The sequence below is a fragment of the Muntiacus reevesi genome, chromosome 3 (genome assembly GCF_963930625.1).
Source record: "Muntiacus reevesi chromosome 3, mMunRee1.1, whole genome shotgun sequence".
NCBI lineage: Eukaryota > Metazoa > Chordata > Mammalia > Artiodactyla > Cervidae > Muntiacus > Muntiacus reevesi.
Genome location: NC_089251.1, coordinates 242,843,022 through 242,861,428, shown reverse-complemented (window position 1 = coordinate 242,861,428; position 18,407 = coordinate 242,843,022). Strand labels below are relative to the sequence as shown.

Below are 18,407 nucleotides of genomic sequence, written 5' to 3'. Positions count from 1 at the left end.
ACATGTTTCAATAAATATTTCAATGAATGGTCCATACTAAATTTCAACAGCTACTGAATATATAAGTCATAGGTCACAATACAATGTATTAACAACCAACAAATCAAATGAAATATTTATACCCCGACAACTCAATTTAAAGACATGAGTTGGGATTGTGTGGATACAAAGTAGTCTAAGATACTAGTATCTGTGAAAATTAGGTGTGTGTTTACATGCTGTCTATTGAAAAAAAAAAGGAGTCAGGACAGCTAAGTCGGGTTACTGCAAGTTGCTCTGAGCGATGTGGAGTCTGCTACGAATTTGAGGATGGGCTTTGACATAAGTCCCCAGCGGAGGCTGGAACAACTGTTCAGGGTGCTAGGACAGAATTAATTACTATGCTGGGACGGTGTTCTGTGTGCTCCTGCCCACTTTCTTGGGTGGTCCCATGGATGGAGGAAACGTGCTCTGTTTGTTTTTCCTATCTGTCTTTCTCTTGGATGGTTGCCCTTTTCCTATGCTGCCCTGGAACCTCTGGACAACATCTCTTCATGCTTCAATAATGAGGAGCCATGTCACCACGTCCCCCACTCACCACTTTCCCCACCAGACTTCAAGTCAGCCTGTAGTTTCAGTATATCTACGTGTTCTATGATCTTCCTTATATATCTTTAACTCTTGTATTTCCAACTTGTTGACATTTAGCATTCCTAATTAAGCATTTCTGTCTTATTATCTGCTGTGGAAAATGGCAGCAGTTAAACAATTGCATGATTCTGCTTTTACAAGTCTGTCTGAGCAAAATCATTTGATGGCTGGAATGATCCCTTGCTTTTAAAAGCTACTGAGTCATTGCCAGCTTCATCTTTCTGGATTGGCCGATTCTGTATCATAAAGAAAGATGCACGATGAGCTATAGAGTCTCAGTTACGACTGTGCCAAACTACATGGGAAATTCTAAAATCTTATTTATTTATTTAACAAGTATTTATTGACAGTTTTGCAGTGTTGAGCATTCCTGGGCTCATGACCTAATGAATATCTATACCCTCCAACACTCTTATTCTGCTTGACATACAGCTGGCTCACAGTGAGTGCACTGAACAGATTTGTAAAGAATAAGTGGCTCTTTGTCTAGAAAGAATTTGAGAAGTTCTTGCTCCCTTGCCCTAAAGACATGGAAAGTTAAATAACAATACATGGTAAGAGGTAAGATATATCCCCCACCCACCCACCCAAGTAATAGAGATGACTCTAGAGATGTGGGTGATACTGTGGTTCTCTCCTTTTGGCTACACTGCTATCCCAGAAGTGACAGAGGCAAGGACGAAGTTCTGAAAATGAACAGACACAGGGTGGCCTCCACTGACAAATGACAAAGAGCCCTGTGACTGGGACTGTGGAGGGAGGGTTTCTCAGAAGCTTTGGATTGTGGTCTAGACTGGGAAGCAGGCAATGGGCAGTCACAAGCTGGTCCAAAGCTGAACTCAGGATGGTGACAAGGGGCTTAGCATGAACACAGTGGCCGGTTGGCAGAGACCCAGAGACAGGGAGATGAGGGTAGCTGGAGCAGATCATTAGCTGGGTAAAAGATTGCCCTTCATTGTAACACAAGCAAATGGACCACAGCTGATGTGGGTTCTTTACAAAACATCACAAAACATCACTCTCAAATATGTGAGACCCTTGATTAAATTTTCAAATCCCTGGCCCTGGCATTAGACTTTATTACCATACTCAGATATTTAAAAAACAGATAAAATGGTCATGCTGATTTTTTTCCATAGATGGTATATAAACACATTTTAAAACACTTTGAGAGAATAATTTCTTTGGTGTTTTTCTCCTTCTTCCAGTAAAAGGTTCTGAGCAGTGATTGGGAGGCAGGGAGGGGTCACTTAAGACATTAATTCTGTGTAGAAAATGTTACTAGGATACCACATTTTTTTGTTGACTCAAATCACAAAAGGAGAAAAGCTTAATGAATTGAGAGCATATTCTGCATCTCCTATACTCACACATAATATTAAAGAATATCTGCATGCTTTTTACTTATGGTAGTCCAAAGACTACCTAGACTAACACTTCTTAGTCGCCTTTTAGTTTTTTAGAAGTCTTAGTCATTTTTAAGACCTAAGTCGCCTTAGTCATTTTTTGGAAGTCTTTCTCCTAAGACTTCTAAAAAAACACCCAGAGGCTGAATATATTTAATATACCACTTCCCACACTCCTTTATTTTTACTCATCAGACTAATTCTTAATGGTCTTGCCCAAGAGTTGGCAAACTTGTTCTGTAAAGGATTTTTACGATTAGCAAGTCATATTCTCTTTCCAAACCACTTAAACCAGTGTAGCAGAAAGCAGCCAAGGGCAATATGCAACAGATGGACAAGGCTATGTTTCAATAAAACTTTACTTATAAAAGTAGGCAATTTGTCTTAAAGGCCACAGTTTGTTGATTCTGGTCTAGCCCTTCAATCTTAAAATTATATTAAAATTATTATGTTTACATGAAAAGAGCAAAACATCTCAATACATATTATTTCTATTCAAGTTTACCCCACTTTATGAAGGTAGTAACTGATATTAGTATATGTAAATATTATTAAAAACATACCAAAATACCTAGTAGCCAAAAGACTTTAGGTTTCATCCTTTATCTTTCCAATATAGTTAACACAGACCAGCATCAAAGAAAATTTCAGAGAAAACCTGTCAAGAGATTCTAGAAAAAAACAAAAACTCAAAAAACAAACCAAACCCAAAAACTTAGCTAGTCCAAATTTGTGATCCCTAAAATGAAACTTTCCAGATATTCAGAAAAGCATATAAGCCACACTACTTTGGTAAAATGTGTCTTGAAAAATAAATCAGAGAAGATGGTATTCTCACATGCATCTACATGAATTTCAAATCTTATTATGGAAAACAGTAAAAGAATGATCTAGGCGCCTTATAACTTTTTTTCTTTTTAACTGCAGAGACTTTCAGAGAGTGCAAATCAGCAAATGATTTCCCTACTTTACAGATAGAAAGTCACAGAAAGTAACATTCTGACAAGCCACATGCTTCTGCTGGAACAGCAGAGACCACCAGAGGTACATATTTGACTCTAACTTTCCTGTAGTCAAGGGCTTGGCATTTGGTAGGAAATGGATGAGGATATGGAAAGTCAACATTAGGCCATACGAAGAGGCTCTGGTCATTCTGGTATGCCCATTCTTGGCTGGGCAATGATTTGTGAATCTGTCCCTTGCAGAAAAGAACTAGCCTAACCTATACTTGCATTTTGCAAGATTCTGTGCAGAGCAATATTTACTTCTGCTGGCTCAGGATAGGTATAGTCACTTCAGATTTGAGAGACTACGGCAACCCAGCTCATGCCCATTACTACTGGCTCACTGAGAACTGAGAACGGATAAAGCAAGGTATTTTGCATCTCATAATTGGAGACAGCATTTAAGAATTTTATTTCAAAAGTATCTACGGTTTTGTTTCCTTAGTCTAGACTAGTTGAAGGTCATCAAGTGTATAAAAATTTCTGACCACTTGGCCATAATGGAAATTTCCATGTCTAACAGTAATATAATATCTTTTTAAAAAGGTTTAATAGCTATAAAGTACTTTATAATTATAGAACACTGCTACAAATACTATTTCATTTGATCCTTAATATTTCCTGGTAAGGTAGGCAGAATAATTACTACTATTTTTCTCTGATGAGGCCACAGATGCACAGAAGCTATGCACCTGGTCTTCCCACAAGCAGTGAGGAGGAGAACCGTGACTCAAAGCCAGCAGTCTCTCCACTGACTGCACCATGCACCTTCCCTCTCAGGATCTTTGTGTCTTTGCCTTTTTCGATACCAGATTTCTAATATATGGCCAGAAGGTGATAATGCTTACAGTGTAGTGTCTTGGCTGGAGCAGAATAAAAGGGACAATCATTTAAAAATTATTCTTTCTTTAATGCAACAACTACCAAAAATGTATCTCATCAATAGCTTCATGGCCTAATCCTTAAGTAACATAGTACATTGTATTGTAGGAAGGACAAGTAGAACTTGCTGAATTAAACTTATGTCAGGAGACCAGAGTGCAGAGAGACTGGGTAAATCACTTACTAAATGAGTTTCTCTGTATAATAAGAGAGAAACTGCACCTATCTACTTCACAACAAATTAAGGTGCTCAACCAATACAACAGATGTGAGACGATATTACTCAGCCATAAAAAGGAATGAAACTGTTTCTAGAGATGTGGATGGACCTAGAGTCTATCACACAGAGTGCAGTAAGTCATAAAGAGAAAAGTAAGTATTGTATATTAACACATATATATGGAGTCTAAAAAAACGGTACAGATGAACCTATCTGCAGGACAGGAACAGAGTCACAGATGTAGAGATTTGTGGACACAGTAGAGGAAGGAGAGGGTGGGATGAGTTGAGAGAGCAGCATTGACCTATATACCCTACATGTGTAAAACAGATAGCTTAGTGGGAAGCTGTGTATAGCCCAGGGAGTTCTGTTCAGTGATGGAGGAGGTCAGAGGGAGGTCCAAGACGATATATGTAAACATAGAGCTGATTCGCTTCATTGTACAGCAGAAACTAACAGAGAGCTTTGTAAAGCACTCATACTCTAATAAAAAAAGAATTGAAATGTATCTAGTTCACTCAACAAATATTTACTGAGTAGCCACTGTGAGCAACGCACTGTGACAGATGCTGTGAGACTGAGCACAATTTAACTCCATGCAGATTAAAACCAAAGCTTCATAAAGTAATGAAAATTGTTAAGAACTTCAGGGACCACACACAAACGGAGTTGAGGAAAGACAGATGCAGATCAATGAACATGGTAATGGCTTATAACGATGGAAAAGCTTACTCTCAAAAAGGAGCAAATCAAGGATTGTCCAGTTGCTAAAACACATAGACTTTTGAGTAGATGTAGTAATGTGACTCTTGCCTGGAGAATCTCATGGACGGAGGAGCCTGGTAGGCTGCAGTCCATGGGTCGCTAAGAGTCAGACACGACTGAGCGACTTCACTTTCACTTTTCACTTTCATGCCCTGGAGAAGGAAATGGCAACCCACTCCGGTGTTCTTGCCTGGAGAATCCCAGGGACGGGGGAGCCTGGTGGGCTGCCGTCTATGGGGTTGCACAGAGTCGGACACGACTGAAGCGACTTAGCAGCAGCAGCAGCAGCAGCAGTAATGTGAACCACACAACCAATTTCAAAGAATTAGCATGAGATAAAATAATGCAAGAATATCAAGAATTTTTAATACTGATTACATGTTAAATTCATATAATTTGGATATACTGAGTTAAATAAATAAATAAATAAAGCTCAACATTCAGAAAACTAAGATCATGGCATCTGGTCCCATCACTTCATGGCAAATAGATGGGGAAACAGTGGAAACAGTGGCTGACTTTATTTTGGGGGGCTCCAAAATCACTGCAGATGGTGATTGCAGCCATGAAATTAAAAGATGCTTGCTCCTTGGAAGGAAAGTTATGACCAACCTAGATAGCATATTAAAAAACAGAGACATTACTTTGCCAACAAAGCTCCATCTAGTCAAGGCTATGGTTTTTCCAGTGGTCGTGTATGGATGTGAGAGTTGGACTGTGAAGAAAGATGAGAGCCAAAGAATTGATGCTTTTGAACTGTGGTGTTGGAGAAGACTCTTGAGAGTCCCTTGGACTGCAAGGAGATCCAACCAGCCCATCCTAAAGGAGACCAGTCCTGGGTGTTCATTGGAAGGACTGATGTTGAAGCTGAAACTCCAATACTTTGGCCACCTGATGTGAAGAGTTGACTCATTTGAAAAGACCCTGATACTGGGAGAGATTGAGAGCAGGAGGAGAAGGAGACGACAGAGGATGAGATGGCTGGATGGCATCACCGACTCGATGGACACGAGTTTGGGTGGACTCCGGGGGTTGGTGATGGACAGGGAGGCCTGGCGTGCTGCGGTTCATGGGGTTGCAAAGAGTCGGACACGACTGAGCGACTGAGCTGAACTGAACTGAGTTAAATAAAACATGTTATTTAGTGGATATCACCTGTTTCTTTTACTTTTTTAATGTAACTACTAGAAAATTTTAAATTACTATGAAGCCTGAATTATATCACTAATTCTGTTGGACTGTGCTGTTCTAGAGGACCACATTATGGCCAAAAGGGAAGTCTGGGCAATGCATGGTTCTGAAAAGAATAATTATGGTGTATGCCATCTTTTTGAGGCATGGACCAAAGATACAACACAGAATGAGCCAATTATCATCAAACCCACAAATCACAAAAATTCTGATGGCTCACGGGGGAACACAATTATAGTCGGGAGGAACCTGCAGTATTACTGGTGATTCCAAAGTAAATGGGTTCAAAACTAAAAGAAGTGAGGGCATAAAAATCATTCTGTTTCTCCTTCCAGCTAAAGCACAAATATCTGAAGGAGAAATAAGTCTATGAAACGCTTGTTAGAACTGAAGACCAATCTAGTTCCAGCACTTTCCCTTGACCAATGACTATTTCACACACATATTTGAAAAGACCCTGATGCTGGGAAAGGTTGAAGGCGGGAGAAGAAGCGGACGACAGAGGATGAGATGGTTGGATGGCATCACCAACTCAATGGACATGAGTTTGGGTAAACTTCAGGAGTTGGTGATGGACAGGGAGGTCTGGCATGCTGCAGTTCATGAGGTCGCAAAGAGTCGGACACAACTGAGCGACTGAACTGAACTGAACTGATACTCTATCTAGAGTCATGCTTTACTTGGCTGACAGAGCTCCTTAGTGCATGCAAACAAACTGGTTAATGTCAACAATTCACTTACATTCCTTATACCCAATAAATGTTCAGAAAATAACTGATAATCTCTACATCCCACACAATTATCAACCAGAATACTGAAGGGACCTGTAGGGATTCAAGTGCCCCAAGAGAGGCCCTTGTCTTACTGAATTCTCAGCACTCAGCCCAGTACTAGTGACACAGTAAGTGCCCAGTAAATATTTGTTAAATACACAAAAAGTGGTAGTATATTAGAAGGTAAAAGTCCACATCTATATGGAAAGGGCAGGAACCAGAAATTTTAGACTGGTGAGCACTTAGAAATGAAGAGCCAGGAAGGAGCCAGAAAGGCCACCAAAAACCAAGCCACCCAGTTGGGCCATGAATCTTTTTCTGCCCAACACCACCTGTGCAGAACATGAACTTGATGTTCACAAGACCTTTGACAAAGTCTTTTACAACACCTTTTAAAAATATAGAGAAATAGCAGGCCTAATGACAAAGCAGTTATAAGACAGTAACGAACAGAAAATCATAAAGACACACTGGTGGTTGAGAGATGGAGGTCAACATGAAGAAATTCTTCAGTAGTGTACACAGGAGTCCCTCTGGGTCAACATTTGCTTCAGTGAGTGGGGAGAAGCGTGAAAGGCATGTTTGTAAGTAACATAAAAGTAGCAAGGTAATTGTAGCAGTGGATATGGTTCAGAAGATCCTTATCAGGTCTGAATATCGAAAAGAACATGATGAAATCTAATAGAAATAAATGTAGGTGGTCTGATCAGGTATGCAAATAAGTCAGTATTAGAAATAAAAATAAGAGATAAATGTAAGATGAAGGCGATCTAGTCTGGCAGCAGCTCAGCTGTTTATCAAGATTGCCTGCCGAATGCTAATACAGAGGCAAACTGCCTCAGAAGAAATGCAGTTCTAAGTACAGCTTTTTGTTAGTGCTTTTACATTTTGTATCAGCTAGTCCACACTCAGAACATTGTGACAACAGGAATTCTGAGGAACAAACAAAGGAGAACAACAAACAGGAATAACTGAAGGGATTAGAGATGCTTTTGAAGGGAAAGCCCACAGGTGATGCAGTAGAAACCCTCACATTCTTAAGAGTTTTCAGTTAGAAGTCGTTGGGTACACTTTGTCTGTTTTCCAAGAGGCACTTTATTGAGGAAGGGAAGGAGTCACAGATCTTTTTAAGAATCTAATAGAGCCACGGGTCCTCCCCCTAGGAAAAAAAAATGTACACACATATGTTTTATAAACGGTTTCAGGGGGTTCTAAATCAGATTAAGAACCCTTAGTTTAGAAATTCTAAGGACCCAGGTTTCTGTTTTATATAAAAAATTATTTCTCCCTTGACCTCTAAAGCAATATTCCTGATGAGGAATTGAGAGAATTCCTACGCTGGGCAGAGGGGTGGGACAGGGGTCTGGAGCCATTCACCTGTGGTGTCCCTCACAATTTTAGGAGTCACTAATCTGAAAGGAATTTTTGAATTGCTTCACGGTTTTAAGGCAAACACTTAAAACACTTCTTATTGTCATTCACCTTACTATTTTAAATACTCTCAATGCCCATTACACTCTAGTAATTAAAACAGGGTCAAAACAAAGGTCATCCAAGCACGCGCATCGTTTATGAGACATACCTGACAAGGACCTCACTCACTAGATGCCCAACCACAATGGCAGCAGGCATACAGAAATTATTTCCTGTCCCCAAGCAGTAAAGTATTTCTCTCACAAGCTGCTTTTTGCAAAACTTGACTGCACAAAGGGCTGAGGTAGCGGGAAACCTATAGTGTTTGCAATGTTATAAGCTCTTGGTTTGCATTTCTGGTTATAAGGATTTTTCTAAGCAGCTGGCTTATGTTATCATCACAGGACATACCCATGAGTTATCTCATTAGCAGCATTACATAATTTCTATATTCCGAGTTTATCTTCTTGGTATCTCATTGCTGTCTAAACCGGAAGAGCTTTTCCACATTAGCTAGAAAGGAGGAGATATATCTCAGCTTTAATTCTATCCTTAAAAGATAGAATGAAAGCAAATGTAAGTCCTTAATACTGATGCTTGCTTTTTAAAAACCAGGTTCTCAGAAATTCTAAGTAGGATAAGCTTTCTGTTATCTTTTTGAGAAAATTTTCCTGGATTTTCCTCGACTTCCTTTTATTTAAATTCCTACCCCTAGTTCTGCTCATAATCTTGAAAGAGCTCCAATCCTGAAATAACTATAGATACATTATAGTCAAGATTACTTAATGTTTCCTACCTACAATCATATAAAACTATTATAATGAGTTTTATAAATGCTTCTGCCAACACAGGGTGCTGCTGCTGGGAGGCAATTTTCATAACAAGTAGGTGTCTGAAAGGGCTGTGAGTCTCAAGGAGAAGGTGTGTGTGTGTGTGTGTGTGTGTGTGTGTGTGTGTGTGTGTGTGTGTGTGTGTGTGTGTGTGTGTGTATGGGGTGAGATTAATTTGTCTATGGAACCTCAATGTTAGATGCTACTCACTTAAAAATCCCAATTTTATCTTTATAATTTTTCTATTGGACTGAAAAGGTATCACTGAGCCCTTCATTTCTCCACCTTCTTCCCTTTCCATTGCTGTAATTTCCCATTCATATCAATTTCCCCAAATAGAATTAAAAAAAATCTGTCATCAGTGGTAGACTTTAAGTGAAATGGAGGAATAATATTTTTTTAGAAATAATAATTCCATAAAGATTAATGACAGTAGATCTATTTTCTATACAAGAGATTGTCATATTTCATCAAAACCTGTCATATAGCTCTCAACCAAAGAAAAGACGTCCAGACGGTAAGGGGCCACAGAGAATTTTAAGGGTTACTTTTGAGTTATACTTTTCATTTGCTTTAGCTATAAATGCAGCCAATGAGAATTATATAGGATAGTGGTCCTAAAATTTGAATGCAGCAGTCATCAGGAAGGCGTATCAAAATCCAGTTTGCCAGACCCCACACCCCGAGTCTGTGATTCAGTAGGTCTGGGGTGGGTGGGGCCCCAGAGGGTGCATTTCTAACAAGTTCAGAGGTGATTCTGCTGCTGTGGCTAATAGTCCAGGAATAATCCTTGGTGAACGACTGGTACAGAAGGATCCCAGATATCTAACTGGTTGCAACGCCATACTTTCTTTCTTAATGCAAACTTTCATGGCTAAGGTTTTTGCATCATACTTTAGGACTGGAGCCTAAAATGGCTGACAGCTTCCTGTGGCTTAAGAACCTACGTAAGCCACATCCTTCTCTAACGATCCTGTAGAAAGTATTAACAAAGAAGACAACTCCCTTCTGGAAGAAGAAATCAAGCTGTTTCTTGAGTCTCTCCCTCACTTCCTTTAAACTTCTTACTAAGTATCTGGAGTAAAATTCAACAGGAAAATGTTTAAAACCTATTCTGGATGGGGTGGCCTTAGCAGAAAGAAGATAGGCACACTTACCAGAGAGGAAATATGCCCAGTCGTGTGGTGATAAAAACCATGGCAAACATAACAAACAGGAGATCACAAATTTTCTGAAACTTGGCATAATTTGCCATTTTGGCAGCCTATGAAAGGAAGGGATGTGAAAGATTAATTGAGTTAAACTGATAAATGAAAAGCTTCTTTCAATATGTATGAGTCTCCTTTAAGATATAACTTACCAGATGCATAAAACTGCCTGCTACTTTGAAATGTCATGCATCATGCATCATATTTATAAATTACCCATAAGTCAAGTGAAATGCAGTATTAGCCATAAGTAGAACTACTGACTGTTACAGATTTAATAAAATATTCAGCAACCTGAAAAATTCAATTATATGGTTGACTTCAGGAAAACAGAAAAATAAGAAATTCTTGCATTACAGATAATATTAGCAAGCCAAAGACACCAAAACAGGAATTTGGCATAACAGGTCAAAATAGAAAGTGCTAGATAATCCTTTAAACCTTTAATGAATTCCAAATACTAAGGTCACAAACTTTATAGACAATATATTGAGCCTTCCTGTACTTTTTCCTCCTACATACTCAGAGTTATAGCTTTTTCTTAAACAGGTATAAGGAGGTCTCTGGAGACAGTTTCTTGGGTTATCCTCACAAATTTAGAAATGAAGAATGTGTCAAGATGATGTTATTTCAGTGCATCCATTTAGGTATCATTTTCAAATTTACATTATTGGGTCATTTTCTAGATGAAAGTCACTAATGTTCAGAATGTCTATGAGAAGTACACTAATAATTTATGGTAGTGATTTAAGTGACCAATTTTTATATTATAAATTAGTCGAGGAAAGAAATACATCCCTTTCTCTACCATTTACTTTTTATAGATGATTCTAAGTAAGAACAGGTGACACTGAAAACATAATTGTGCTTGATTACCTCTTTTTACATTTTCACATATAATTCACAGTACCCATACACTGGGTTATAAACTGAAGATGTATTTCAAATTCATGACATTATTTTCTACTTCTTGTAAAGTTAAATTAGCTGAGCCAGACTTGAAAGGATTGTTGACAGTATCCATAGAAGCTATAATTTAAGATCTTTAAGTACAATATGAAGCTATGAGAGAAACACATTCCTAAAAGGAAATATCAATATCTATTAACTGAGTGGAAGCCAGGATTATGAACCTTTAATTTCATGAATACTTTGTATGTGACATCACAACTTATACTACAGGAATAAAAAAAGCACCTTCGTCTCCTTTTGGCTATGTAAACCATGTAGTTTTTCTTTTATGTTCATTCACCAGTATTCAACAAAAAGCATTAAACATCAATTTTTCTGAAATGTCTAAGCCATATATTCCACTTTGAAGAGTCAACATATCTCATCATTTGGATATTCTTAAGCATTATTTTATAATGTCAAATAGAATCCAAGGGATGAAGAACATTTCCTTTTAAACCTTTGTTTAACACATGACTTGGACTTCTGGATTATTTTTCTTTTCTAGATAAAAGTGGTAGATGATGATTCAGCCCACATTTTCTGAATTATGGCTCTGCCAAGCACTAGGCCATCCATTTCCACAGACATAAGAGCTGGCAGATTATACAGGATTGATTTCAAAATGGTAGACTGCTGTAAACGTTTCTACCTCCAAGCACACTGAGGATTTAACCACATGGTAACTGATTTTCAGGGAATTGCCTTTGTACTAATTTTATTTCTTTTAAAAAATGTGCTGAATAGAATCTAGCTTGAATCACTTAAAAATAGGGCCAACCTTTCATATGACATATCGAGCCCATTAGGACTATTTTTCTGTTTCATAACCTTATAGGGACCAGAGTCTTTAATGAAGTGCTGTATATACTTCAAACCTTGACTAATTGCCTTTATAGTAGATTCAATTTTATGACCTGAAATTTCTGCTTATATTGCAATAATAAATCACTATTTGAGGGCACTTCTATTTTATATTCACAGTGACAGCACAAGCTTCAAAGGGGCAGAACTGTAGGGCAAAAGGGATAAAAAAATCAGAATACAGATTCTAAGACCCATTTCTACATAGAATTTGTACTGTGGTAAGTTTATTTTTGACCAATTATGTTAGCTTCTTAGCATTAAAGTGAAAAACTGTAATTATATAACCTTACTGAGCATGTCTCTTCATGGGGGCCAATATTAAGAGTAAATACCACATCGAAATTTTACTTGGGATTTCATCTTTTGAAATATGTTTAGAAGCATTTTTCTTTTTCATTCTTTTTTGCTATTTTAATAATTCTAAGTGGTAATGGCTTAGAAAGTTAACTAAAGTGCAATCTATATCTTTTCAGGTGTTCTCAATATGTATATGCATAGAAAACAGTTTTCATGTAAAATTTGCAATGCATATATACTTTCACTGTAAAAATACTAGGATAATATTTAATATTAATATACATACTCTATACATATATAAATAAAACTATGACTATTAATTTCATCAGAATGGACAACTACTAACTATAGTGAGTTATACTTACTTTCCAGATAAATCAGTGTGAAACTTGCAACACTAGAAAAAAAGCCTATTCCAATAGTAATTTTCCCATTGTAAAACATTATTTCTTAAATGTGGAAGGGTAAAGGTTTTCATTATTCTGTTAATAAAGAATGCTAACTTTGTGAGTAGTTTTTGCACACAAATTTGTATATTAAAGTCTCACTTTCACCAATTAGACCTACAGAGAAACTCTGTAGATTCAAAGAAGTCATATAGTACCTTCTCCCAACACCATCTAGCCTAGCCTAGAAGAACTGAGGATCTGAAGGATTCCTTAAATTTCAGGCTTTGTACTCTTATATATGAAAAGAAAACTTTCACCTCTAGAAGAGCATCGGCTGAATCGTGGAGACAGAGGATCAGGGTCCCTACTCGGGCCATGTTGTTGACATATGAAAAGGTAATCAAGAGAATAGCTACAAGGTGGTGCAGGAACATAACGCCGAAGTCCTGGGAAGCAGAAGACACAGGCATGTTAGTTAGGATTTAGCAGCATCACAGTTTTTCCATCTATCCATCCATTCATCTAATACTTCTGAGGAACCCAATGGGCCCAGCACTGGGGACACTAAAATGAGTAATATATAGTTCCTTCTCTCTGAGAGTTCACCATGTTCTGGCAGAGACATGCAGGAGCCCAGTGACTCTGGACAATGTGAAAAACACCAGGACTAAGGCCAGATCATAAAGGCTGTTTTGTACTAAGCCAAGGAATTCGAAGCTATGAGAAAAATTGCCATATAGAATTTGTGAATGAAAAAATATTGCCTGCCATATCAGTAGACAAAGGATGTTGCAGCCATCAAATTACAGTCTCCTCTAGAGTGAGCACTGAGGAAACTCAGGATGAAAAGAGGATGCCCACCAGCAGTCAGTCACTGCAGTGTACCCTGACCGGGCACCACGAGGAGGCTCAGGATGAGAAAGCAGAAGACACTGGCCCCAGATAGCTGAGGTACATGTCAAAGGAATGAAAGATACACATGGGATATTCATCTTCCTATACACAGAAGAGTACTAAGTTCCTTAACTTGAGATATCTGGTTTTCTTTAATAATAATCTTTTGCTACTCTGACTACCTGGTCTTTGTTGTAGAAACTCCTATATATCTTGGGTCCCCCTTTGTCTCTTTGGAGTAATCTCTCAGAGTGATCTGAGATGCTATGTCCGCAGCTTAAGTCCTCAGTTTTGTCAATTTTTGGACAATAATTTTCAACTTTTAAATTGTACATTTTTTTTCAGTTGACAGGTTTCAAGCTCAGAAAGGTATTATTTGGATTTCTACATTAGAAAATTCTTTTAGGCAGCAGTGCAGGTCCAACTGGACCACTTCTCTAACTACTAGTGGCTAGGGTTTGGCATCCTTCTCCTGGAATATGCCCAATGGAATGTTAAAATAAGAATCATAATATGTTGGCATTTCTGATGGCATTTCTACACAAATAAGCTCTGAATTTTAACTATTATCTGTCTGTAGTCATTAGAAAAAAAAATAACTGGCAAACATAATGGGAACTTGGCCATCCTTATTTTGATCAACTTTAAGAGAGCTGCTTCCTGGCACATGTGAAAAGATCATCTTTCTCCAGTACTGATTTATCTCCTGACCACCTGGACACATTTATTGAAACATGGAATTTATATTGCTTGGAATTGCTTTTACTGACACTTTTATTTAGTCTGTATTTCTCCCAGAGTAAACTTGAAGTCTCTGGGACTTCAGTGCCAAGACCAGCTCTAATGATGACGTACTTGAAACCATGGACCATTCAGAGATAAATGAGACAAAATTAGAAGTATATTATGAAACTGAGAGATAAAAAAAAGAAAGTGAGTGTATGTACAGATACATACACTCTTCATTAAGTAGCTATCACACAGTGTGGGGTTTGAAAGTTCAACTTTGATGACTTAAATGGTTCTAAAACATTTAAACAATGTTTTTTTGCTTATATCCTGAAAGTAACTAATGATAATCTATAAGTAATAAAATACTGCACCTATAAGGTCCTTTTGCCATATATTCCCTTGTATAGTTCCCATATTGAAAAATTCTAATCATTTTAATTTATATAACTTAAACCTATAAAGCTATGGATTCTTCTACTGTTTAAATTCCTGTGATACAGAACTCTTTAAGAATATCTTTTTATGTTTTATAAATTCAAGCTTTAAATGACAATTAGGAAGTAAAGCCAAATGGGTATATTTAAAAAAACACAATATTTAAATGGTTCTTTATACACTTTGGTATCCAGAGGTTACTTTTCTGCATTTATGGATAACCATATTGACTTATTACTGGGCTTCCCCAATAGCTCAGTAGGTAAAGAATCTGCCTGCACTGCAGAAGACAGGAAATGTGGGTACAATCCCTGGGTCAGGAAGATCCCCTGGAGGATGAAAAAGCAATCCACTCTAGTATTCTTGCCTAAGAAAGTCCCATGGAGAAAGGATCCTGATGGGTGACAGTCCAAAGGGTTGCAAAGAGTCAGACATGACTGAGTGACTGAGCATACCTATTGGTTTTTTAATTTATTCTAGTAAATAGCTCATATTTACTGGAATAAACAATGTATTAGTTTCCTAAATAAGGTCAGATACATTAAAAAATGATATAGGACTATTTTTCTCATTTTCAGTTAACCTAGTCTGAAAAAGAGCTGTGTGGCATGATGGTAGATACCACTGTTGGCAGAATCACATCTTGCATCAGTTCATTCTAATGCCCATAGCAGAACTACAGAATGAAGTTGTGCAAACTCCTGCTGCCTGTGGACCTATTACCATGCTCCTTCCTCTAGACCCACATTTGCATCTCTAATTAGTTCTCAGCTCAAGGCGAGAGAAATGAAGACCATGCTCTGAGTTTAATCAGTGACCATATACAGGCTCAACTTACCAGTTTTACCTATTTCTCTTGATTTCTCTGATGCTTTTGTAGTTATCTAGGGTTTTCCTAAAGCATTAAAGTTGAACAATACCAAAAGTGCCTTAAGCATATAATAAAAATTGCTCTGATAATGTTTCCCAGGGGAAGATGAAATCTCTTCACTCCAAGCTGTTATCAGAAATGTATTCGGTTTCATCACCTAGAGTAATCTACCAGACAATAGCTACTTCAAAACAATGGATCAATTAAAGTGGAGTAACCTATCAACTGCTGTTTTATACTGTCTCATAAACATAATAAATAAAAACATAGAGCGTTAATTCAACAGTTCAGTGAGTTTATATTCACCCATGCTGAATACATAGATTTTAAAATCTAGTTGAGTACCTGACCAGAACAATACTTTCCACATTTCCCATTGTTTAGCCCAGAATGATTGCTCTTGATTCACTGAAAGAGGAGAGGTTTTCTCGATTTAATTTTAAAATGAATATAAATTGATTCTTCCAATCCATGAACACGGTATGTTTCTCCAACTGTTTGTGTCCTCTTTGATTTCTTTCATCAGTGTTTTATAGTTTTCTATGTATAGGTCTTTTGTTTCCTTAGGTAGATATACTCCTAAGTATTTTATTCTTTTTGTTGCAATGGTGAATGGTATTGTTTCCTTAATTTCTCTTTCTGTTTTTTCATTGTTAGTGTATAGGAATGCAAGGGATTTCTGTGTGTTAATTTTATATCCTGCAACTTTACTATATTCATTAATTAGCTCTAGTAATTTTCTGGTAGAGTCTTTAGGGTTTTCTACGTAGAGGATCATGTCATCTGCAAACAGCGAGAGTTTCACTTCTTCTTTTCCTATCTGGATTCCTTTTACGTCTTTTTCTGCTCTGATTGCTGTGGCCAAAACTTCCAACACTATGTTGAATAGTAGTGGTGAGAGTGGGCATCCTTGTCTTGTTCCTGATTTCAGAGGAAATGCTTTCAATTTTTCACCATTGAGGGTGATGCTTGCTGTGGGTTTGTCATATATAGCTTTTATTATGTTGAGGTATGTTCCTTCTATTCCTGCTTTCTGGAGAGTTTTAATCATAAATGAGTGTTGAATTTTGTCAAAGGCTTTCTCTGCATCTATTGAGATAATCATATGGTTTTTATCTTTCAACTTGTTAATGTGGTGTATTACGCTGATCGATTTGCGGATATTAAAGAATCCTTGCATTAAGAATCAATATTGTCAAAATGGCTATTCTACCCAAAGCAATCTATAGATTCAATGCAATCCCTATCAAGCTACCAACGGTATTTTTCACAGAACTAGAACAAATAATTTCACAATTTGTATGGAAATACAAAAAACCTCGAATAGCCAAAGTAATCTTGAGAAAGAAGAATGGAACTGGAGGAATCAACCTGCCTGACTTCAGACTCTACTACAAAGCCACAGTCATCAAGACAGTATGGTACTGGCACAAAGACAGAAATATAGATCAATGGAACAGAATAGAAAGCCCAGAGATAAATCCACGAACCTATGGTCACCTCATCTTTGACAAAGGAGGCAAGGATATACAATGGAAAAAAGACAATCTCTTTAACAAGTGGTGCTGGGAAAACTGGTCAACCACTTGTAAAAGAATGAAACTAGAACACTTCCTAACACCATACACAAAAATAAACTCAAAATGGATTAAAGATCTAAATGTAAGACCAGAAACTATAAAACTCCTAGAGGAGAACATAGGCAAAACACTCTCCGACATAAATCACAGCAAGATCTTCTATGACCCACCTCCCAGAATATTGGAAATAAAAGCAAAAATAAACAAATGGGACCTAATGAAGCTTAAAAGCTTTTGCACAACAAAGGAAACTATAAGTAAGGTGAAAAGACAGCCCTCAGATTGGGAGAAAATAATAACAAATGAGGAAACAGACAAAGGATTAATCTCAAAAATATACAAGCAACTCCTGAAGCTCAATTCCAGAAAAATAAACGACCCAATCAAAAAATGGGCCAAAGAACTAAACAGACATTTCTCCAAAGAAGACATACAGATGGCTAACAAACACATGAAAAGATGCTCAACATCACTCATCATCAGAGAAATGCAAATCAAAACCACAATGAGGTACCATTACACGCCAGTCAGGATGGCTGCTATCCAAAAGTCTACAAGCAATAAATGCTGGAGAGGGTGTGGAGAAAAGGGAACCCTCTTACACTGTTGGTGGGAATGCAAACTAGTACAGCCACTATGGAAAACAGTGTGGAGATTTCTTAAAAAACTGGAAATAGAACTGCCATATGACCCAGCAATACCACTTCTGGGCATACACACTGAGGAATCCAGATCTGAAAGAGACACGTGCACCCCAATGTTCATCGCAGCACTGTTTATAATAGCCAGGACATGGAAGCAACCTAGATGCCCATCAGCAGATGAATGGATAAGGAAGCTGTGGTACATATACACCATGGAATATTACTCAGCCGTTAAAAAGAATTCATTTGAATCAGTTCTAATGAGATGGATGAAACTGGAGCCCATTATACAGAGTGAAGTAAGCCAGAAAGATAAAGAACATTACAGTATACTAACACATATATACGGAATTTAGATAGATGGTGGCGATAACCCTATATGCAAAACAGAAAAAGAGACACAGAAGTACAGAACAGACTTTTGA

At 37.6% G+C, this 18,407-nt stretch overlaps 1 protein-coding gene across 3 annotated transcripts in view; it reads right to left on the bottom strand.

Moving 5' to 3' along the window:
* CERS6 (ceramide synthase 6) overlaps nucleotides 1-18,407 on the bottom strand; it is a 332,112-nt gene that overhangs the window by 43,144 nt on the left and 270,561 nt on the right. For all 3 annotated transcript variants that reach the window (XM_065931691.1, XM_065931693.1, XM_065931692.1), the window contains exons 7-8: nucleotides 13,144-13,272; nucleotides 10,272-10,378 (exon numbers count right to left, since the gene is read on the bottom strand). In XM_065931691.1, coding sequence (XP_065787763.1) covers nucleotides 10,272-10,378; nucleotides 13,144-13,272 — 236 coding nt within the window. The remainder of the gene's footprint in view (nucleotides 1-10,271; nucleotides 10,379-13,143; nucleotides 13,273-18,407) is intronic.